Genomic DNA, 21,683 nt, shown 5'->3' with positions numbered 1-21,683 from the left:
GTTGGGGTGAAACGGGAAGTTCGTTGCGCCTCTGGCCTCTGACCTGGCGAGCAGGTCACTTGAGCACGATCGCTTCCAGGTGTCTGCGCCGAAGAGGGGGACCCTATAAGACAGAGCCCGCCACCGACCTCAGCCGCTGGCGTCTCAGCAATGAGAGGGGGAGGCAGACGTGGACATACTTCCAAGGAGAAGAAGACCCTGGCCGAGGGCAGTCTGGCCTGGAAGCTCACTTACTGGGCTTGGACACCGTAAGTGTTGATTCTGCTCGCCACGTGCAGTGTCTGGGACGCCACCAGACACCCACCTGCCTCCCTTCTTGGCAGTGGGCACCAGGAGCCGGTAGGGAGCCTTAAGCAGCTAGATGTGAAGGGCATTTTTTTCTCTGGTAAAACAGAAGGGATGTGTACTGTGCACCTGTGTCTCGTGTCGCCAAAGCTGTTTCCTACCGGAGTTAATCGAGGTAAAGCTGGAGCATGAAGTGAATGGGCCCCTTTGCTTCAATCCCTTTATCACTAAGCTGTGTGTAAGAAACTGCTCTAACTTCGTTTTTGTTCAGAAAAAGAAGTTTCTGATCTAGTGAATTTCATAAGAGAAATTCAGTTAGTTAGAGAGTATGACATAGAAATGGGGTCTCCCTGTCACTGTGCCATCCCATGGCCCCTGCCCGAGGGAGGCCTGAGTTCCAGGTCTGGGTGGGCATCAGTGCCCCGCCCCACACACTTGGGCACCTGCTTTATTCAAGATGTCTTGGAGAAGTTGTGAAGAAATTTGCAAATGTGTGACTGGAACACAGAACCATGAGAATGTGGAACCATTCATTTGCTAAGATTGGCAATACCATCATCAGAGTTTTAGGCCTTTTCTTGAAACAGCTGAAACTTTCAAAGCAATTCAGGTTTGTCACTTTGACTTGGTCTCTAAGTGCCAAGGCCTCCTCTGGCCTAGCTGCAGACCACTTAGCCCTCCACTCCTTTTTCTTCTTTGCAGAGGAGTTACTTTAAGGACTTGCCGAAAGCCCACACAGCCCGTGAGGGGGCTCTCAATGGGATGACGTTCTACGCTGCACTGCAGGCTGAGGATGGCCACTGGGCGGGTGATTACGGTGGCCCGCTCTTCCTCCTGCCAGGTAGGAAGGTGCTGTTGTGGCCTGTGGGCGGGGCCACCCTGGGGCATCCTTGGCGTCTTGGCTTGATCTGGTTCAGGCCTTTGGTGAACGTCTGAGGTGTGAATGCGTGAACAGGTGAAAAACTGGGAGCTCACATAGAAAAGAGCTGGGGAGGTTGCCCTGTGCCTGAGTTGTCCTGCTGTCGTTGCCAGGGGATGGGAGCGAAGGCCCAGCTAGCTAGCGTTCTGAAAAAGGAAGCAGGGGGTGCTTTGGGGGCCAGGGGAGGCTCTTGAGTCCCAGTGCAGAAGAGGGGCATCAGTGGAGGGCCTAGCCTATGCCAAGGTGCAGAGGTGGGCAGGAATCTTTTAAGTCCTGTGTAGGCAGCTTGTGTGTGTGAACTCAGCTGAAGTGCTGGCCAGGAGAGCTCAGCTGGGACCTGTAGGTGCAGGTTGGTGAGTTGTAGGAGGACTGCACTTGGAGCCCTTGGGTACTGAACTGGTTTGGCTAGACAAGTCTGTTTTGCATCCTGGGAATGTTTCTCTGAGGAAATGCTCAGCTTTGTAATCCGGAAAATTCCCTGCATTTATGCAGAAGGACCTTTTCCTTTAGTGGCAGTAGCACTGGGAGTCCATCAAGCTCCCATCTCTGCTTTGACTCCAAGCCCTGCTGCCTCCTGGACTGTACAGCTTTGTATCTTCCTGACTAGGGACCCAGGGGCCTGATCCTTGGGGACAAGTCTTTGGGCTTCCTTCCCTTGGTCTGACCTGGAGCCTGCTGAGACGTTTCCCAAGGATCTTCATGGGGAAGCAGTGACTGCACGGGCTTGCTCTGACCCTGGGCAAGGTGACGGGACTTCGCCATGCCTTGGCTGACTCATCTGTGATGTGGGGATGATGGGAATTGGGTTTGGTCCCATGTGCCTGGCACCAGGCGCTCAGTGGGTGATTGGTCATGGGGACACTGCATTGGTTTGTGCCTGCTGCTGTAGCTCTGGGCTCAGCCTGCTGCCCCACCTGCCCTCTGCAGGCCGTAGGTTGGGGCTTTCCTCTCTCCCTCTGGACTCTGGACAGACCATCTTTCTCAGGTGGACACTGGCCTGTTTGGGGGTGCCGTCTCAGGGTTCTTCCATGGCTGGCTGAAGTTTGACCTGTCTTTTTCTGCTTTAATTTGGCAAATGCTCATGGAGGTCATGACTCTGTGTGGCCCGTGTGGCATTGAGCATCACTGTGGTGATCACTGACTCTGGGGTTGGACCTCCTGGGCTCCAGCCCCAGCCCCACCACTTAGGGGCTGTGCCTCAGTTTCTTCGCCTGTAAAATGGGGAAGACCTGCTCTGCTTCCTGCTTGTGTGTTTCCCTGTCTTGACAGCATCATACCTGTTATGAAAGGAGATGGGCTTATTTCTGTGAACCTCTGTGCTGTCTCCGTATCTGTCTGCCTGTCCAGAGTGTGCCTGTGTGGGTGTGTCTGCTGGGGCTTCTCATGCCTCTGGCCGTGGTTGGGCATCCATTCCATGACACGTTGTTGCTGGGGCCTGCCTGAGACCCCGTGTGCTCGGTGCCGTGGGCACGTGACTGATGGAGCCTAGGCCAGGGGTAGGGTGGAGGGGCGGGGGGTGCTCAGGAGGGCTAGGCTGGGAACAGAAGGTTCTTTGTGGGTAACATTTATTGTTGTCCATCTTGCAAAGTGATGTGTGCTATTAAAATTAATAAAACAGGAAAATGTAAATGTAAGCGAGTAAACTACCCCATCCAGGGATGACCTGTTTAGTGTTTCTTTCCCGTAGGCACGTCAGTAGTGTGGGACCTTGGGCGTGGCTGGGTGGGCTCTGCACGCCCCATGTGATATGTGTCACGTGTGCTGTTGCTGCTGCGTCTGGGGCCCCAGTTCTAAAGTCCCTGATGGGGCCGGGAATAATAGCCTTCCCAGGCTTGTTTCCACAGGAAGGAGACCCTAGCGGACAGCTGCCTGTTACCTGGGGTTCTCAGGAGGAATGGGGCCTGGGCTTGGCAGTGCTGAGTGCCTGCTGAGGAGTATGTTTTCTGCCGCACAGGCCTCCTGATCACGTGCTACGTGGCGCACATTCCTCTGCCGGCTGGATACAGAGAAGAGATTACACGGTACCTGCGGTCGGTGCAGCTTCCTGATGGCGGCTGGGGCCTGTGAGTCTGCCCAACCCTGCGTCGCTGCGTGTGTACGCATGCACGTGCACCCCTGTTCTTATGTGGGAGATGCACCTGTCAAGGGTGGGGTGACTGCAGCTCTGGCCCCGGGTGGGCAGGGAGAGCCTGTCAGAAGGGAAATGGGCTGGAGGCTACATGCAGGCTGGGTCCGGGTTTCCCTGGGGCTCTCAGAATGGGCCTGTTCACTTTCCGGGCCTCGGTTTTGCAGCTCGCGTTGTAATGAGTTTCATGACTGATTGAGAGACTCCTGAGACCCATATAGCACAGTGAAGACCATTTGCTGTCATCACTAAGGCAGAAGAAAATTGTCCTTGACCCTGGGATGGCAGCAGGGAGAGGCAGGCCGGGCAGTTCTCCCCATGTTTCAGCCTGCCTTTCTGTGGTGTCGCTCGCTCTGGGAGCAGGACCCTGTCCCAAGGTGGCCAACTGCCTGCCCACCTGGCTGTGGGGCCCTGGTGCTTCTTGTCCTGCAACCAGGACGTTGGCCCCTCCTGGGCTGGCGAACTCCACACCACCAGCCTTCCTTACAGAATCCTAGGAGGACAGCTCAGCTCTGCTTGCCTCCTGGATGGGGTCGTGGGCATCTCGAGCTTCAGATCCCAGCTCTTTGCCGTCTGGGTCCTGGGACAGACTTGAGGTCTCACCAGTGCCTTCGCCTGCCCTGGCATGCTGCCTCTGGAGCTTGCTCCGTGGGCTGTAGTGATGTAGGGTCTGCTGATGGGCCACTGCCTGGGGTCATGTTGATTCAGCCATGGGAGGTAAACGGACAGGGCCGGGCAGGTCCTGGAGGGAAGTTTTGCTGTGCTCTGCAGCATGCGGGATCTTAGTTCCCCCACTAGGGATCGAACTTGCGCCCCCTGCATTGGGAGAACGGAGTCTTAGCCGTGGGACCACCAGGAAAGTCTTGAGGGCAGTTTTGGAACTGCTCAGGTGTCATGGAGGTGCAGGAGCTCCTCCTGGAGAGTGGCTCTTCTGGATGCTTCTCGTGTTGTTACGTCATTCTTGATTTGCTGGGGAAATTTAACGGAAGCGTTGCTTAATTTCTTACGAGTAATGGAAGACGTCATTTTCTCACCTGTCTCCTGCTTCTGTAGGCATATTGAGGATAAGTCCACGGTGTTTGGGACTGCGCTCAACTATGTGTCTTTGAGAATTCTGGGTGTGGGGCCTGACGATCCTGACCTGGTGCGAGCCCGGAATATTCTTCACAAGAAAGGTACACCCTGCATAGCACGTGCTACATAATAAATAGTTCACGTTACCTCAGCATAACGAGTGCTCGAAAATGGGAAATAGAAAGGTGCACCTGCACTTCACATACAGCAAAACACATGAGCCAGGAAGGTGTCAAAGCAGAACAGGAGGAAGCTGTCTAACCTTGCCAGTAAATTTTTAAAACACAAATAAAGGTCGCCATATAATTCTGTTTGTTTCGCAAATGGGCAAAAGGACTCACGAACAACGCGCTCGTGCGTTGCTTGTGGGAGTCCTCCTTCCCGGGGGCAGCCTGGCCGCACGAGAGTGCTGGGAGCTGGTGGGGCTCTGCCTGCACCCTCCGCCCTCGCTCTCCTGTGTGTCCTATAGGGCTCCTGGGGTGACTCCCTCCCCTCGGCCTGGGGATGCCCTTCTTCTCCTGCTGCCTCGAGAACGTTCACTGCTCCTCTGCAGAGCCCGGAGCGTCTCACCCGCCTGCCCTCCCCTCACGGACATTCCTCAGTCTGCTCGCCCCCCCTGCTCTGTGCTCGCACACAGGGGCTTCCCATCAGCACCTCGAAGCCCCTTCCTGCTTCAGGGCTCCGCATGTGCCGCTTCGTCTGCCTGGGATGTCCCACCTTCCAGCCAGCCCCGCTGCCTCGGGGGTTCCTTCTCACGCTTCGCCTGGCACCTTGCATGTCACTTCCTGACCTGCCACGTTGGGTTACGCCTCCTGCTGCACTTTCTCACGAGCCTGCATTCTTCACACGTGTGTTGCTCTTGTAACGAATCCATCGTCAGCTTCTGGGCTCACTAGTGTGAGGTCCCAAGGCTGATTTCTGGTTCCTTGTCTGGGAAGGAATGTCTTCAGGCCATGCTTCCCTAGTAGCTTTGTGGGTTCTTTGCCTTCTGCACACCTGGGTTTGGGGTGAGACCTCCTTGTGAATCGTGTCCAGGATGGTTTTTCTGTGCTTGGGACCAGTGCTGCTGGGGGTGGCTCCAACACGGGGCCACAAGCATCCCCACAGCCACAGTCCACATCCGTCTGCTGCGTGGGTACAGTGCTGCGCAGGACAGCCAGGTGGACTCAGGAGGGAGAAGGCCGAGCGTGCACAGTCAACTCCCTCATCACCTCCAGGCCCGTGTGGACAGGGGCTGCCGTGTGCGCCTGGGCCTCTCACCTTCCCAGCTTCTACTTCCTGGGGGCAGGGGCCAGATAGGCTTGTTCTGGGGAAGACGTCGGTCCCACCCAGCAGCCTTGGTGTTGGGTGGTCCCGAGTGGTTCTGGAGCCTGCGTCTTACCACAGGGAGAGGATCCTTAGCAGGCCCGCCTTTTGAAGGGGACCCGATTCCTGAGGGTCTCGTGTTCACAGTCAGAGGCAGGTGATGGGGCCTGTTCTCTCCCCACAGGTGGTGCTGTGTTCATCCCCTCCTGGGGGAAGTTCTGGTTGGCTGTCCTGAACGTGTACAGCTGGGAAGGCCTCAACACTCTGTTCCCAGAAATGTGGTACGCTTCCCCATCCACGGTCACCACTCTCTTCGCGAGTAGAGTGGTGCCACCCTGGGTCACTTGCTGCCTGTTAGTCGGATGAGGGGCTGTCCGTTCAGTGGAGTTGGGTGGCGTTAGGCTCCTGGCAGAGCCCCTGCTTGGCTGAGTCCTACAGACGATAGGAGGGAGGGAGGTGCAGGGGCGTCGGGCCATGTGGCAGGTGGGTGGGGTCCCGCCTCGCTGGTTACAGAACCTCTGGTGTGGGGCGTGGCGTGCTGCCTTTGTTGCATAGGTGCCTGTGACTGTCTTGTTATGGGCATTTTGAGCATCTATAGAAATAAAGGAAAGGAGGTGACGGCCCATGCAGGCCTCCCCAGCCCAGAGTTGGGTGTGCCGTGCTGACTGTCCCCCTTGCCTTTTTTGTTGGTGAATGTTAAAGTTGATCCCAGACATTCTGTTTCCCCTGCGAACTCTTCAGTGTGTGTGTGTTTTTTTTTTTGTACGCGGGCCTCTCACTGTTGTGGCCTCTCCCGTTGCGGAGCACAGGCTCCGGACGCGCAGGCTCAGCGGCCATGGCTCACGGGCCCAGCCGCTCCGCGGCATGTGGGATCTTCCCGGACTGGGGCACTAACCCGTGTCCCCTGCATCGGCAGGCGGACTCTCAACCACTGCGCCACCAGGGAAGCCCTCAGTGTGTTTTTTAAAGATAAGAATTTTCTTCTAACAGAACTACAATAGTGCTTAAAAACTCAGCAAAATCAACATTAATTCCATATTGTGTGATACTTATAAGCCAGAGATTTTAAACATTTTGTGAATATCTAATGAAGTCTCTGGACATGTGTCCCGAATACATTCATATACATATAAGTACCCCAATATCACCTTCAGGAGGTGAGGTCCCTGGAGCAGGGAGCTGTCAGGGAGGTTGGGGGGCCCTTGCGCTAGGGGACTTCGGTAGAGGAGAGGTGCGAGGTGAAGGGGCCGATCAGGAGATGACAGCAGGGGCCTGATGAAAGGGCCGACGGCCCAGCCTCCACCGGGGCAGACCTGCCCAAGGCTGGCCACTCTGGAAGGGGCGGGAAGTGGTCTGGGGCCATTCCAGCGTTCCTCACCGGTGGGCCTGCTGGCTGGACCTCGGACCTACCCGGTGTGTAAGGAGCCGCAGAGGAAGGCACTGAGCAGGCGCTGGGAGGGGTGTGGTGTCAGAGGCGGGTGTGGGGGACTGCGTTGGCTGCATCCCCGCGCCGCAGGGCCCAGGCCGTGGTTGCCGGGCCTCTAGGTAACTAGGGCACTGCTAGTCTTGGCGGAAGTTGTTTTGGAGGGCATAGGTTAGAGTGTAAAGGGCAGGTGTGCAGGATGAAGGACCAGAGACCCTGAACCGCTTCAGCTGCAGGAAAGCTGGAAATGTTACCCAAAGTGTAGCAAACGCCCTTTAAAGTGAGTGGAGGAGCCCTCGAGAGTGAGACCAGGTGTGGTGGGGCTGAGGACACCCGTCCAACCCTTACGCCTGGGAGCAGGGGAGGCGGGCTCACCTCCCCATGGCCTCCACGTGGCCTCCCCTCTCACTCGTGGATGGAGGCTGAAAGGGGCGGGTGGAGAAAACAGCCCAGGCGCGCCCCTACCTGGGAGGCTGGCAGAGCCGTGCTCACGTCAGGCTGCGTATCCGGGTGAAGCACAGCAGAGGTAACGATCAAAGACACAGGCCTTGAGAAGATGTGGCAGTCCTGAAGATTTTTATTTAGGAATAGTTTTCAATTTCCAGAAAAGTTGCAGAGATAGTCCAGAGCGTTCCTGTAGACCCCGCTCTCGGTATCTCCGTGATTAACGTTTTTGTTACTGTGGCACGTTTGTCACAACTGGGAACCCACAGGCAGTCCTCACTGTTTAGGAGCCAAGTCTCCTGGCTTTAGGAGGCACCTGGTGAGCCAGGAGAAGTTGTCGGCTTCTGCGGGCTGCGCCCCTCAGGAGCACGGCTGTGCCCACTTGGGCCGGAGACAGCCGTCCACCCCGTGTTCAGGCTTGAAAGGGCCCCAGGCTGCAGTGGTGGGGGGCCCTGCTGACACGCTGTCCCGCCAGGCTGTTTCCTGAATGGATGCCCGCGCATCCCTCCACCATCTGGTGCCACTGCCGGCAGGTGTACCTGCCCATGGCCTACTGCTATGGTACCCGGCTGAGCGCTGAGGAGGACCCGCTGGTCCAGAGCCTCCGCCAGGTGAGCCTGACCACGTATGCCCGCTCTCGGGGGGCCCCACGGAGCCGAGAGCCCCACAGAGTGGAGCGTTCACCTCCTGTCCCTAAATGACTGCCTGGGGGCTTGTGCGGTGGGATGGGCTGCAGGGCACCTGTGAGCAAAGGCCAGGCCCCAGTGTGTCCCCGGGGAGCAGCCTTGACGTGGGGCTTGGGGAGCAGGGTGCTCATCGGGGCCTGTCCTCGGGAGGGCAGGCAGCAGAGGGGACGGGCAGGTCTGGGGCTGAGGCGCTGCCGCCCTCAGGAGCTCTACGTGGAGGACTACGGCCGCATCGACTGGCCGGCGCACAGGGACAGCGTGGCCCCCGATGAGCTGTACACGCCGCACAGTTGGCTGCTCCACGTGGTGTATGGTGGGTGCCCCCAGGGGCTGGCTGGGCCCCCCCGGGGGTCGGTCGACACCTAAAGTGACAGGGAACGCGGAGGGACACGGCCCTACGATGAGTCCTGGCGTTGGGGTCCTGTGGGGACAAGGGGGCCGGCGTGCACACCTCGTGTCCAGCAGACCCACCTGGGGCTCGGGCTCCTGGACAGAGGATTCGGAGCCCAGGGCCTTGAGGGGCCGGTAGTTCCTCCTCAGTGGGATAGAAGGGGCGGGACCCCACGAGGCCAGTCCAAGCCCATCTCCCGTGGGTCCTCCTGGCTGCTCAGAGCCGAGTGGCCTCCCCTTGGAGCCTGGCGGGTGCTGTGTGCGCAGGCGGCCACGTTCCCCCTCATTCATTCGTTCGTTCCCTCACTGGTCCTGCAGACGGGCCCTGGGGTGGGAGCCGGGACCCGCCCTGTCGGCACTGGGAGGCAACACGCTCTGCACGGCTGCGGGGGCTGTAGGGCAGCACCAGGATGCCAGGGAGGGGGCTGCACCAGCAGGCAAGGAGAGTGGGTGAGGGGGTGGCAAGGGGGGGCCCAGAGACTGGCCGCTGTGGGCCGACCACCCTGGGGGGTCTGTGCTGGGGCTGGGACTCCTCTCCGTGTCTGGTGCCTGTTGACGCCCCCCCTCCCTCGCAGCGATCCTCAACCTGTACGAGCGCCACCACAGCGCCGGCCTGCGGCAGCGGGCCATCCAGAAGCTGTACGAGCACATCGCAGCCGACGACCGCTTCACCAAGTACCTCAGCATCGGCCCGGTCAGCGCCCCTCGCCCACTGGCTGTCTGGGCCTGGGGTGGGCGAGGACTGGGGGCGGGTTGCCCAGAGGCCTGTGTCTATGGAGCTGGGAGTGGGGGTCTCCCTGGAGGTGAGGTCTCCCACTGGAGGCGGTCACACCTTTACGTGGGACCTGGGCCTCTGATCCCCCAGGACCCCTGTGCTTGGCCCGCCCTCCCGTCCCACCACCTGGTGTGTCTGGAGCACTGCTTCTTGAGGCCGCCTCCTGAGGTCTCTCTGGCCGGTAGGGTGGGCTGCTTTTCCTCCCCCGGTCCTCTCCCCTTCCCCAGCCCTAATAACCCACCATTTGCCTTTCTCCTATGGGGTTTGCAGGGCCAGGGTGCTTGCGTTCCACTCCTGATTGCTGTTGAGGCTGGTGACTCGAGACGTGCTTCTCAGAGCCTCTGGGCTCCTGACTCTGCTCTGCCCCGTGGGGCTGTGAGCCCGGGTGGCCAGTGCAGGGTCGGGAGGCTGGCCTGCAGCCTTAGGGCACTGGGTGCAGGAGGCAGCGCTGTAGCGAGCCTCGGGCGGCTGTGACCGTGGCCGCCGTGCTGGGTCAGCCCACGGCTTCTCTGTGTGAGCCCAGTGGGTGCAGTGTCCATGAGCCCCACGCGTGACCCTGCTCCCAGGTGTTTTCGAGGCCAGGTGGTACCCGGGGGACGTCAACTGCCACCGCCCCACCGAGGGGCCAGTTGTTTCCCTTTCAGCGCCAGGGGATTCTGCGTGGGCTCTGACCTAAGGCTGCGTAAAGCAAGTTAGAAACGCGCTGTAATTGGACCTTGGCCTAGGAGGTCCCGGGGTGGGAGAGCTGGGCCTCTAGAACATCTGCTCTGAGCAGTCAGGCCCTGCGCCTCTGGTCTCACCTCCGAGTCGCTCCATCTCTCCCGTGGCCCTTAGCCCTATCCTCTATCCTCTGAGTTATCTCAGGTAGCTCAGGACACACCACAACCCATGTGCCCACTCAGGGGTCCCTGCCTTGCCCGTCACCCTCGTGGCGGTTCTGCTCACCAGCTGGCTGGGCTCCCGTCACCTCTACAGGTCACCCTGTCTTTTCCCTGCTGCCGTCCCCCTCCCTCCTTGGCACACGTGCCTTGGCCCATTCCCACCTCTCCCAGGGCAGGGCTGCAGCCTGGTAGCAGTGAGTGCTTGGGAAAGTGGTTAGAGCAGAAGGCCTGGCCTGCAGCAAGGCCGTGCTGGGGCCTCGGTGGGGTAGGTCTGCGGCCCTCAAGCCCGGGAACCCCGGCAGGTGTGGAGCAGAGCCCTGACAGGGCCGTCTCCTCCAGATCTCGAAAACCGTCAACATGCTTGCGTGCTGGCACAGGGAAGGGCCGGCCTCCTCTGCCTTCCAGGAGCACTTGTCCAGGATTCCTGATTACCTCTGGTGAGTGTGGCGGCGAGGGCGTGGCCCTCGGGAAGGGCGTGGCTGAGAGCCTGAAGGCCAGCGTGTCCCATGCAGGGAACTCTGTGTTTGAGGGAGGCCTATTCCCCTGGTGGGCCCTCCACACAGCTGGGTAGGGGGGTGGGAGCTGTCCTCACGTGTCCCCTGCTGCGTGGGCGCATTGCTTTTGGGACACGGGCTCTGGGCCCCTGACTTCCGGCTCTGCCCTTGCTCCCTGACATGGACTCTTCTCGCAGGCTGGGCCTCGACGGCATGAAAGTGCAGGTAAGGGCTGTAGGGCCACAGCTGCTTGCTTACTTGCAACCGTTCCTGCCTTTCGGGTTTGTTAAGATCCCAAGTCACTCCTCCCGATGTGTTCTGTCAGCGTGTGGTAAGTGGCTGCAGGTCCCCCTTGTCCCGCATCTGAGGGGCACCGCCGGGCACCTCCTGGGTGTGTGCTGTCTGGCAGGGATGCTAACAGGCCCTGGGGGGTGGTGGGAGAGCTGAGGGCCTGCAGACACACCACGGGAGCAGTCTGTACACCAGAGTCATTCAGAGCTGCAGCTCGGGGGGGACGAGGGCCACGGTGGTTCTCAGACGCCAGCCCAGCTGCTGCTGGACAGCTGATGATCTCACAGCTCGCATGCTGGTTCTGGTTAGCGGGGTCAGGACAGCAGCAGGATGCGGTCAGAGTAGAACCCGTGCCCTCTGCTGCCCCGTGAGCTGAGCATCCCAGAGGTACCACCTTCAGAGTCCTGAGACACACTCCTGTGGCCCCTCTCCGCGTATACCGCACCTCTGTTTTGTACCGTTTGCTGATTTCCAGTGTCTGGGTGTTGTAGATGCTGTTCCCCCAGCTTACGTCCTGTGCGTGTCCCTGGGGGTGGGGCTCCTGGGTCACCGGGCAGCCTGGGCTGACCTGGTCCTGTCCCGGCTGCAGGGACCCTGGGGTCAGCGAGCCGGGAGCTTTTGTCTCCTGTCACTCAGTGTGCAAATGTGGCACCTCCAGCAATGTCCTTGGGTCACACTGACCTCTGGGCCCTTTGGGACGAGTGCACGTGGGCCCAGCCCCGCCCAGCGCAGACCACCCTCCCAGGTGCCCTTGCCAGGTGCACTTGAGCCCCACTTCCAGCTCCCTGGCCCCCACGCTGCCAGTCTTGTGTGAAAATATTCCTGAAACACGTGAAGTAGAGGAGAGTGACGAGCCCTCATGTGGCTCCCCACCCGCTTTGACACCTCCAGCCCTGGAGCTTACGAGGGCTTCTGGTCCTGACAAAACTGCCGTGCCGTCCGCACTGAGTTCACGGCAGCCCCCGGTGGGGTTTTGCTGTGTGTTCATTGGTATCAGGATCCAGTCCGGGAGGCTGATCCTTGCTGTTGCCTTTGTCCTACAGTCTCCTGGTGCCCTTCTCTCCTGGGTCATTTGTCCCTAGCATGTCTACCTTCTGCCTGCTCTGCACCCCAGATTTTCTGCAAACTGGCGGTTCGGCCCTGAGGCTTGATCGGTTCAGGTCTTTTTGGCCAGGCGCTGTGTGTGTTCTTCCCACACGTTGTCCTGCCAGGCTGCAGTGTCTCGTGTCCCTTAGTGCCACCGATTTGTCTGGGCTCCGTGCCAGTGGGCAAGCAGTGGAGGCCATGGCGGTGATCTTCCAAATCCTGGAAGTGCTCTGAGGAGCTCTGTCCTGGCTGGTGGCCTGGCTGCCTGACCAAGTCTCCTTGCAGGACCAGCCCCTCTCAGGGCCTCGTGGGCTTTAGGGGTACAGAGCCCAGAGCCTGGGGTGAGGAGTCGGCTGGACTCCTACCTCTCTGCAGGAGCTGGTGGATGCCCCTGCACCTTCCTTGGCCCTCTAGGCACCCATCAGATCTGGGAAGTTGGGGTGGGGGTGGGAGGTGGCTGCTGTAGGGCTGTCCTCTTTGCACAGGGTACCAATGGCTCGCAGATCTGGGACACCGCGTTCGCCATCCAGGCTCTGCTGGAGGTATGTGGCTCTGTCCCTCATTCTCCAGCCTCCACCTGCTCTTCCTGTATGTCCACCCCTGGATCCAGCCGGACACGGCACCTGCCGGCCCTGACCCTTCGCTTACCTGGGCTCCGAGACGGTGGTCTTGCTGGCAGCTCTGGGTGTGGGGCTGGCTTGAAGTCTTCGGGGGCAAGGGGCCCTGTGAGGGCTGTTCCCGAGGTGGCGAGGTGGTGGGGTCTTCTGTAGGGGGAGCAGGCTCCAGGCTCTCCTCAGTGCTCAGATTGCTACTACGGATGCTTCTGAGCACGTACTAGAGAGAAACAGGAGCGTGTCTTTATGCTGGTGGGAATGAGGTTGGCAGGATTTGGGGGGGAGTCTGGGCCACGTGGGGGCCTGCCTTAGATGGGCAGGGGCCCTGTGGGCACAGGCTGGGGCTGGGGCCAGGGTGGTGTGGACCATCTCTTCTGCTGTCGCTCCACCATGTCTTTCTGACTTGGCGGCAGAAACCCGAGAGCCCCGAGACTTGGGTGAGTTTGCTCCTGGTTCCCAGTGGTGGCCGGGTATCGCCAGGGTCGTCCAGGGACCAGCCACGCGCGCAGGCATGTGCCGGCTAGTGGCTCACCCCCTCCTCTTTCCCAGGCGGGTGCACAACACAGGCCAGAGTTTTCGTCCTGCCTGCAGAAGGCTCATGAGTATCTCCGGGTCTCGCAGGTGAGACCAGGCCTGGTCCGTGCCTCGCACAGGCAGGGTGCCCCTCCAGCCCAGGCCGTGCCCTGATTGTGGGTGGGGGCAGTGGGCCACGTGGGTGCTACCTGGAGGGTTCCCACTGGCACTGGTGACCATGAGGGCGGCGGCACTGGGTCCCTGCATGTCCTGCTGTGCTGGCCCCTCCCTGCCCGGCGTCTATGTACTATGGTGGTGACGTGTTCCCTCCTGCCCCTCGGATTCTCACCAGGTCCCAGACAACCTCCCCGACTACCAGAAGTACTACCGCCAGATGAGCAAGGTACCGCGGCCAACCCCACTCGCCTCAGTTAGCCGGGCTTTGCCCTCGAGGAGGGCTCTCTCCTCGGCTTCCTGTTCTGATAGATGCACAGTGCGGGGTTCCACTGATGTACCCAAGATATTCCTGACTGAAGAGTTGTGCATAAATGCAGTAGCTGAGCTCTGTGGGCTTCACCCCACCATGTCACGCACTGTGTGCACTTAGCAGCACCTGCAGACATTAAATAAGCTGTCAGAACATGAATGGCAGTGATGAGGGGAGGAGTGGGGAGGGCAGTTCTTGCAGCACGTGGGGGCATGGGCATGGCCATGGCTGCGTTCTCACAGCGGGTTGCTTGTGCCCATCCCACAGTAGAGCCTGAAGGCGGTGACGGGCAGAGGCTGCAGTCCTTGTGCTGGAAGTTGGAGGCCGTCCACGTGTGTGTGGCTTGGGGCTGTGGCTGTACCTCCGCTGTGGATGGGCCTTGGCTCTGTGCAGGCGTGCGAGGTGCCATGGCCTGGGGTGGCCAGGTGTGGGCTTGGCCTCCACCCTTACAGCCGCACACTTTCCAGGGCGGCTTCTCCTTCAGCACACTGGACTGTGGCTGGATTGTTGCCGACTGCACAGCTGAGGCCTTGAAGTCCCTCCTTCTCCTGCAGGAAAAGTGTCCCTTTGTCACCAAGCACGTCCCACGAGAGCGGCTCTTCGATGCTGTCGCTGTGGTGAGGCTGCTGGGTGTGGGGCTCTGGTCACACAGCTGAGGGCACTGTGCACGTGGAGTCTTGGCCACCCCACCACAGACCCTCTTAGCACACCCAAGTTTTTTCCAATTTTTACGGTGGAGATCACATAATTTGGTGGCGCACGTGTGCTTTATAAGTGGTAAGCATGCACGTGCCGGGGAGTGGTCCCGGGTGGTCACGGAGTACCCGGTTGATAAAGGTTGCAGCCCACTGTTCTGGGCGCCTGAGGGTCCTGGTTTAACATGAAAACCGGCTCCCTCTTTCCCATCCCTGCTCCTTGGTTCCTAGCCTTGGGGTGTTTCTAGAAACTGGGCCACAGCCTGTGGGCCCTTGCACGTGCTCAGCGCGTGGGTGAATTCTCAGGATGTTCCCTCTGGTTTTAGTTGCTGAGCATGAGAAACCCTGATGGAGGGTTTGCCACCTACGAGACCAAGCGTGGGGGACACCTTCTGGAGCTTCTGAACCCCTCGGAGATCTTCGGTGAGTGCTCGGCCAGTTACGTGGCCACAGACTCGGGGGCCCTGCATGCCTGAGGTTGGACCTCTCGCCAGAGCCTGGAGCTCTTTCCCCTGGCGGGGGGCAGTACCAACAATGTTCTGGCAGATGCGGGCGGATGCTCTAAGGAGCCCCCAGGCACCAGAGTGTTCCGTGCTTCTCGACTTGCCAGGGTGCGGTGACCCTGGTTGTGGATAGAAAAGCTGCAGTCTGCCTCTCGGAGGTGGGTGGGATTCACACCAGCTCTCTGGCCCAAGCCTGGGCCGGCTCCTGCTCTGTCTTCCGTGGAGGCCGGCCTGTCTCCTGAATGCTCCTCACGGAGCCCACAGCTCCTCACAGGGAGGTGACAGTGGGGACCCGCTTGCCTGTGTCCTCCTGCTGCGTCTGCGTGCGCCCCTGTCCCCTCCTTCCGGGTCTGCATTTGTCGGGCTCCTGTAACTGGCAGATGTGCTCCTGTGGAGGCCTTCTCAGGGTGGGCTGCAGCTCTGCTGTGTGCGCTTCCCTGTTACCCTCCCACTGGCCTGGCTGTCCTGCAGCACAGCTGGGCCTCCAGGTCACCTGTGTAGGTGCCTCCCTCCCACCTGGTGGCCACGTCACCGGGCTGCTCGCTGGTGGTGCTTCCTCCGTGCCTTTGGAGGATGGTCAGGCTCGTGATGTGTTGTACAGGCTCTGCATGTTACGGCGTTCTCCTGTGTCACGGTTTGGCCTGAATTGCCGAATTGGGCAGCTGAGGTAAAGTGCACACTTCTCAAGCCTTCCTTTTCTTTCCCAGGGGACATCATGATTGACTACACATATGTGGAGTGCACCTCGGCTGTGATGCAGGCGCTGAAGCATTTCCACAAGCAGTTCCCAGACCACAGGGCCGGAGAGATCAGGTAAGGGCGGCCTTGGCACAGGGATGCTCAGTCACACAGCGTGGGTACCGTTAGCTTGGGGCCAAGAAGTCAGACAACCTTGATGTCATTGAGGGCAAGCCATTTGCTCACTTGGGGTGCTCAGGCCAGGGGCCCATCTCAGGCAGGGGGCTCTGGAATAAAACTCATTTAAAAATGGAAGGGGTTTCAGATGCTCCTGAATCCTGCTGTAGGCCTGAAGTATATCAAATGTGTGCACTGGGGCTCAGAGTAGCACAGTTATAACACAAAAATGAGTTATTTTTTTGCGTCTTCTTAGTAACATTGAAAGAAGACACATAAAGGTGTACCTAGGAGATACTGTGGGTTCAATTCCAGCCACTGCAAATGTCACAGTAATGTGAGTCACGTGAATTTTTGGTTTCCCAGGGCATATGAAAATTACGTTTACACTATATTGTCATCTGTGAAGTGTTCAATAGCGTTATGTCTAAGAAAACGATGTACGTATCTTAATTAAAAATATTTTATTGCTAAAAAATATTAACCATTATCTGAGCCTTCAGCAAGTCAAATTCTTTTTGTAATAGTAACATCAAAGATTAATGATCACAGATCACCATAATAGATATAATAATAATAAAAAAGTTTGAAATATTGTGAGAATTACCAAAATGTGATAGAGACATGAAGTGAGCAAATGCTGTTGGAACAACGGCACTGATAGCCTTGCTCGATGCAGGGTTGCCAAAAACCTTCAGTTTGTAAAAAACACAGTGTCTGTGAAGTGCAGTAAAGCAAAGCACAATAAAATGAGGTCTGCCTGTACCCCCAGCTCCACCTGTGCCCAAATAATGGTAGTTTTTAAATAAACCTTTCCTGTTGAAGTCTGGCACATGTTTAGAGAAGTACACAAACCATACATATAGCCCTTGGATTAATTATGAAGCGGACACACCCATGTGACCACGTCGGGCAAACACATTACCAGAAGCTCCCCGCCTGGTTCTCCTCTGCCCACTGTGATCCCAGCGTGGAAGCCCACGTCTGTCTCTCCCCACTGTCGAATGCAGACGCCATGCTTTGTTTATGCCTGTGCTTGTTGTATATCCTTCAGGGCCTCTCAGTGGGTTATTATGAATCATCCTGCTGTGAACAATCTCAGACTTGTGTTTCGGGGCACAGAGGTTCCCAGTTCTTGAGGACGTGGATGTGGACTTGCTGTGTTATGGGGCTTCTGTGCAGTTCTTGTAGATTTTCCTTCATCCTTGTATGATTCTGTTGTTTCATGGCCCTTGGTAAACCTGGTATAGATTCAGCTTGGTCATCATGTGCTTTACTTTTTATATATTGTTGGATTCAATTTGATAAGTATTTTGTTTAGGATTTTGTCAAAGGTTCATAAATAGCTAAAAGTAAAGCCAATGAATCATTAGTAAAAATTTATCACGCACACACCACAAAGACAGTTTGCAAACCAAGAGTGCACAAACCCAAACATTGAATGAGGCTCGGGTATATATTGTTATAAAGAGCTTATATTGTGAGAAGGCAGTAACTGTTTATTCTTCACAGTGATTGGTTACAATATTAGAATTTTCAGTGATTACCTCGTATCAACCTTGGGAAGCAGTTCAAGTTTCTTTATGATTTCCAGAGGTGTAAACAAGAAATGACCCAGGTCAAGTTAGTCTTGCAAAATAAGCTAAATTAGCCTTTGTATGATTAAACTGGTTTTGTCTGCTCAGGGAATTTTCGAGGGTGGGCTCTGTTTGTTTTTGATTTTAACAGTTCCCCATTTTGGTCATTGTCTCAGCCGGCTGAGAGTATCACCAACCAGTGTCGTGTTATTCTCTCTCTCCACCGTTGTTGTAGTCAGGCTGAAGAGTCACATATTGGCTGTTTTCACTAGTTGAATCGACAGGTTGGAGGGCCATGTAGTCACCCTCATTCATCATTCATGTGGTTATTGCAAATTTCATCCAGTTGTCTGATCATCATTCATGTGGTTATTGCAAATTTCATCCAGTTGTCTGATCCTGATGGATACCATTTGGTATGTGAGTGGCTGCTGGTAGGCATTTAAAACTGTTGCGAAATTAATGTGATGACTATAAAAAGAACAATAATCAAGATTGAAAAATTTCCCGGAGCCCAAATTTAATCAATTAAATAAATCAAATGGGTCATAATCAGATTCGGGTATTACCTTTCTAAGTCAGTCTACAAAAACTTCAAAAGTTGTTTATGGAGGCGCACATGCTGTGTCAGCAATCACATGTCCTCAGTGTTCCTCAGGACAGGATGCACCTTGGGTGTTTACTTCAGGAGGCAGCATCGTAGATGTCTTTCCACATAAATTAGGCCTCTATATGATCTGCGCAATCAGGTAATTCAATGAGAGGCATTTCTATGGAAGCAAAAGAAAAATAATGGTAAATAATTCAAGGAAATTATAAATTCAGTTTCTGAGTTTGGAGAGCAGCTAGTTGAGACGATTTCTAGATGCTGGGTTCTAAGCATCTTCAGATGCACTGAGGACAAGTGTGGCAATTAGACAGATTTTCCTGGTTTTCAGTGTGAATGTCTCTGGTGATCTTTCTGAGTGGCCACACAGCAACAGGCATGAGAATCGTCCTCACATGAGCTGTTGAAGTTTGTGTCAAGTTGTCCAGCTTTTGCTTGCAGGGCTTCGGAAAAAGGGCAGTTTTAGTTTCATAGTGATTCAAAAATCAAGAGTGGAAGAAAATTGTAAGAGTTCTAGCCACATATTGGAGGAAGTCAGAAGAATTCAGGATTCAGTCCAGTTTACACTTAGAAAACAAATTAAAAGACAATTAATAGTACTAGAATCTGATGTACATAAAGGGGTATTATTGAAACATAATTTTTCTCTCTATAATCACCTCCAAAGATAGTTATCAAAGATAACTAGTCTAGTTTCAATAAACTTGGCCTGATTATTTATATAAGTGCAGCAGGAATAGCGACTGACCATATAGGCTCTTTAAAATCTGTTTCGTTGGAACTTTTCATGAGGAATCTCATATTGGATCTTTAAAGTCTCTTTAGGCTAAGAGGCCAAGCCAAGGACTTGTCCAGTTGTGTCCTGTTACAAGAACAGATTCTTACTTAACTTTTGCAAATATGTATTGTTATGAAAAATAAGAATATTTAATAGGAGTTTCAGAATTCTTGAGGGACCAGGTAGGGAGAAAAAGATAAATGTTTACTAAATTGCTGTAAGTTGCAGACAGCTTAAAAGAGGAGAAAAGGGGTCCTTTAATTTTGGAAAACAGAACGCTAATGAGCGAGCACTTATCAGAAGCCTACATTCTAGAGTACTTGTGAGGGTCTTTTCCATGAATCTCTTTGAAGATGAAGCACTTTTGCAGGAACATTTTTGCAAAAGCATCAGAGTAAAATAATAACTGTTTGTAAATGAAAAGAGCTGGAATTATATCAGGGCATACCAGATTTTTGGGAATTTCATATGATTACTGGAATGTTTATTTTATTTATTTTTCAATAAATTTATTTATTTATTTATGGCTGTGTTAGGTCTTTGTTGCTGTGCACAGGCTTTCTCTAGTTGTGGTGAGCAGGGGCTACTCTTCATTGCAGTGTGTAGGCTTCTCATTGTGGTGGCTTCTCTTGTTGTGGAGCACGGGCTCTAGGCGCGTGGGCTTCAGTAGTTGTTGCACGTGGGCTCAGTAGTTGTGGCTCATGGGCTCCAGAGTGCAGCCTCAGTAGTTGTGGCGCACGGGCTCAGTTGCTTCACGGCATGTGGGATCTTCCCAGACCAGGGCTCGAACCCGTGTCCCCTGCATTGGCAGGCGGATTCTTAACCACTGTGCCACCAGGGAAGTCTTGGAATATTTATTAATAATTTCCACATAAATACATCCTAAAAAAAGTTCAGCATCACTTCTTATTTGAAAATGCTTCCCATGAAATTTAACACATACGAAAAGTTACATAGTTGTAAAAGAGCTTGTCTCTTTTAATAGAGAAGACTCAGTTTTCTTAAGTAATCAAAGACCCAATAAAGACAAATCATAGAATCTTAGTTTTCTAGACATATTACATTAAAGGTAAAGAAAAACATTTGTTTACCCTTTCTTATTAAGAGCAGACCAATAATCTAAGAAAACTATCCTTTTAACAGAGAAAAGCAAATTCTAATTTCGTACCAGTGTAATTTTTTCTGTTTTTTAATTTATATTTGGTTGCGTTGGGTCTTTCTTGCTGCGTGTGGGCTTTCTCTAGTTGGCACGAGCAGGAGCTACTCTTCGTTGCGGTGCACGGACTTCTCATTGTGGTGGCTTCTCTTGTTGCGGATCACAGGCTCTAAGCGTTGGGTTTCAGTAGTTGTGGCACACGGACTCAGTAGTTGTGGCTCACGGGCTCCAGAGCACAGGCTCAGTAGTTGTGGCGGGCTTAGTTGCTCTGCGGCACGTGGGATCTTCCCCGACCAGGGCTCGAACCCGTGTCCTCTGCATTGGCAGGCGGATTCTTAACGAGTGAGCCACCTGGGAAGTCCCAGAACCAGTGTAATTTTGATATTAAAATTCTTCCTTTTTTAAAAACTTGTATAAATCCATTCCAGTCTTAGTCAACGTGACTACACATAAAATTCCTTCTCCAGATTCCTTTTCTATAAACCTACAGCTTTTTATATCCATTCAAGTTTTGTCCTTTTTCCTTTCTTATTCTGGAACAATCATTTTACTTACAACAAAATTACTTTCTTTTTTTCCTTTCAACAAAAATGTATCCTTATTCCTCATACCTTTTTTTTTTTTTTTAATATTTATTTGGTTGCACTGGGTCTTAGTTGCAGCTCACCGGGTCCTTAGTTGTGGCAGGCAAGATCCTTAGTTGTGGCATGCAAACTTCCAGTTGCAGCATGCATGTGGGATCTAGTTCCCTGACCAGGGATCGAACCCGGGCCCCCTGCATTGGGAGCGTGGAGTCTTAGCCACTGTGCCACCAGGGAAGTCCCCCTCATACCTTCTACTGAAAACACACATCCAACTTTTCATATATAGTCATTTTCTTTTATCTCTATTTTCTAGTAATTTTGTAAACAAACAAACTTTAGTTCTTATATGAATCAGTTTTGGCAAGGGAACTTCTATAGCAGTCTGTATTTTTTTTTTTAAAGCCTCTTTTTTAAAAAAATGCTGATTTTTCAACTTTATTAGTTCAAATGTTATTTTCTCAATTTCAAAGACTTACAAAGCTTACCTAGAGAAAAAATGATGCAAGGAAGTTGTTACAGAATAATTACACATTCACTCTTAGAGGATAGCATAATTGCCTGTGAACGACATTAAATGAATATAAATTCTTTCTACATAATACAGTTAAAATAAAAGATATGCTTTCTGGAAATTACATTATGAGATTCTCTGGTGTCTACAGGTTCATCCCAACGTTGCTCTACTAGACTGGGAAACATAGAACAGGCAGGGGCTGCAGGATCCTCACATCACTGCTGAAGAGGGTTGCTCTGCGTTGAGTAGGCAGAATAAAGATTTGAAGGATGGAGAACAACCTCTAAACTGATCGCTGAGCTATAACTGTATGGGAAAACGCCACCAGAATTCCCAGGCTTGCAAGTAGTTATAAGATTGCTCCCTGGCTGCAATCTGAAAAGGCGAGGCAACAAAGCCTGAGCCTATCAGAGAGGTTGCAGCCTGGCCTTAAGGAGCCATCGCTGTGTGTACAGGGCAGAAATGGTGTGGCTGTGGTTGGAATGGCCTGTCCAGCTGGCCGCGCGGTGCTTCTGTTGCTCAGTTTGCCGTCGTGTAAGAGTGGCCGTTTTCCAGCATGGGCCATTCCTTAGTGAGAGACGCAGTGTATACCATGCCCATACCTTTGTGTATAAAACCGTAC

The 21,683-nt window shown here is 54.5% G+C and overlaps 1 protein-coding gene across 8 annotated transcripts in view; it reads left to right on the top strand.

The window, feature by feature from the left end:
- Positions 1-21,683, top strand: part of LSS (lanosterol synthase) — a 42,633-nt gene that overhangs the window by 517 nt on the left and 20,433 nt on the right. For 7 of the 8 annotated variants that reach the window (XM_033856277.2, XM_033856281.2, XM_033856276.2 and 4 more), the window contains exons 2-17: positions 80-248; positions 988-1,126; positions 3,159-3,267; positions 4,383-4,504; positions 5,893-5,989; positions 8,051-8,186; positions 8,466-8,574; positions 9,227-9,345; positions 10,647-10,744; positions 10,999-11,026; positions 12,664-12,720; positions 13,342-13,413; positions 13,658-13,708; positions 14,260-14,409; positions 14,814-14,910; positions 15,698-15,803. In XM_033856277.2, coding sequence (XP_033712168.1) covers positions 80-248; positions 988-1,126; positions 3,159-3,267; positions 4,383-4,504; positions 5,893-5,989; positions 8,051-8,186; positions 8,466-8,574; positions 9,227-9,345; positions 10,647-10,744; positions 10,999-11,026; positions 12,664-12,720; positions 13,342-13,413; positions 13,658-13,708; positions 14,260-14,409; positions 14,814-14,910; positions 15,698-15,803 — 1,659 coding nt within the window. The remainder of the gene's footprint in view (positions 1-79; positions 249-987; positions 1,127-3,158; positions 3,268-4,382; positions 4,505-5,892; positions 5,990-8,050; positions 8,187-8,465; positions 8,575-9,226; positions 9,346-10,646; positions 10,745-10,998; positions 11,027-12,663; positions 12,721-13,341; positions 13,414-13,657; positions 13,709-14,259; positions 14,410-14,813; positions 14,911-15,697; positions 15,804-21,683) is intronic. The other variant, XM_033856279.2, reaches the window with a different exon arrangement.

This window comes from Tursiops truncatus, chromosome 4, assembly GCF_011762595.2.
Source record: "Tursiops truncatus isolate mTurTru1 chromosome 4, mTurTru1.mat.Y, whole genome shotgun sequence".
NCBI classification, from domain to species: Eukaryota; Metazoa; Chordata; class Mammalia; order Artiodactyla; family Delphinidae; genus Tursiops; species Tursiops truncatus.
This window is presented reverse-complemented; position numbering and strand designations above follow the sequence as displayed.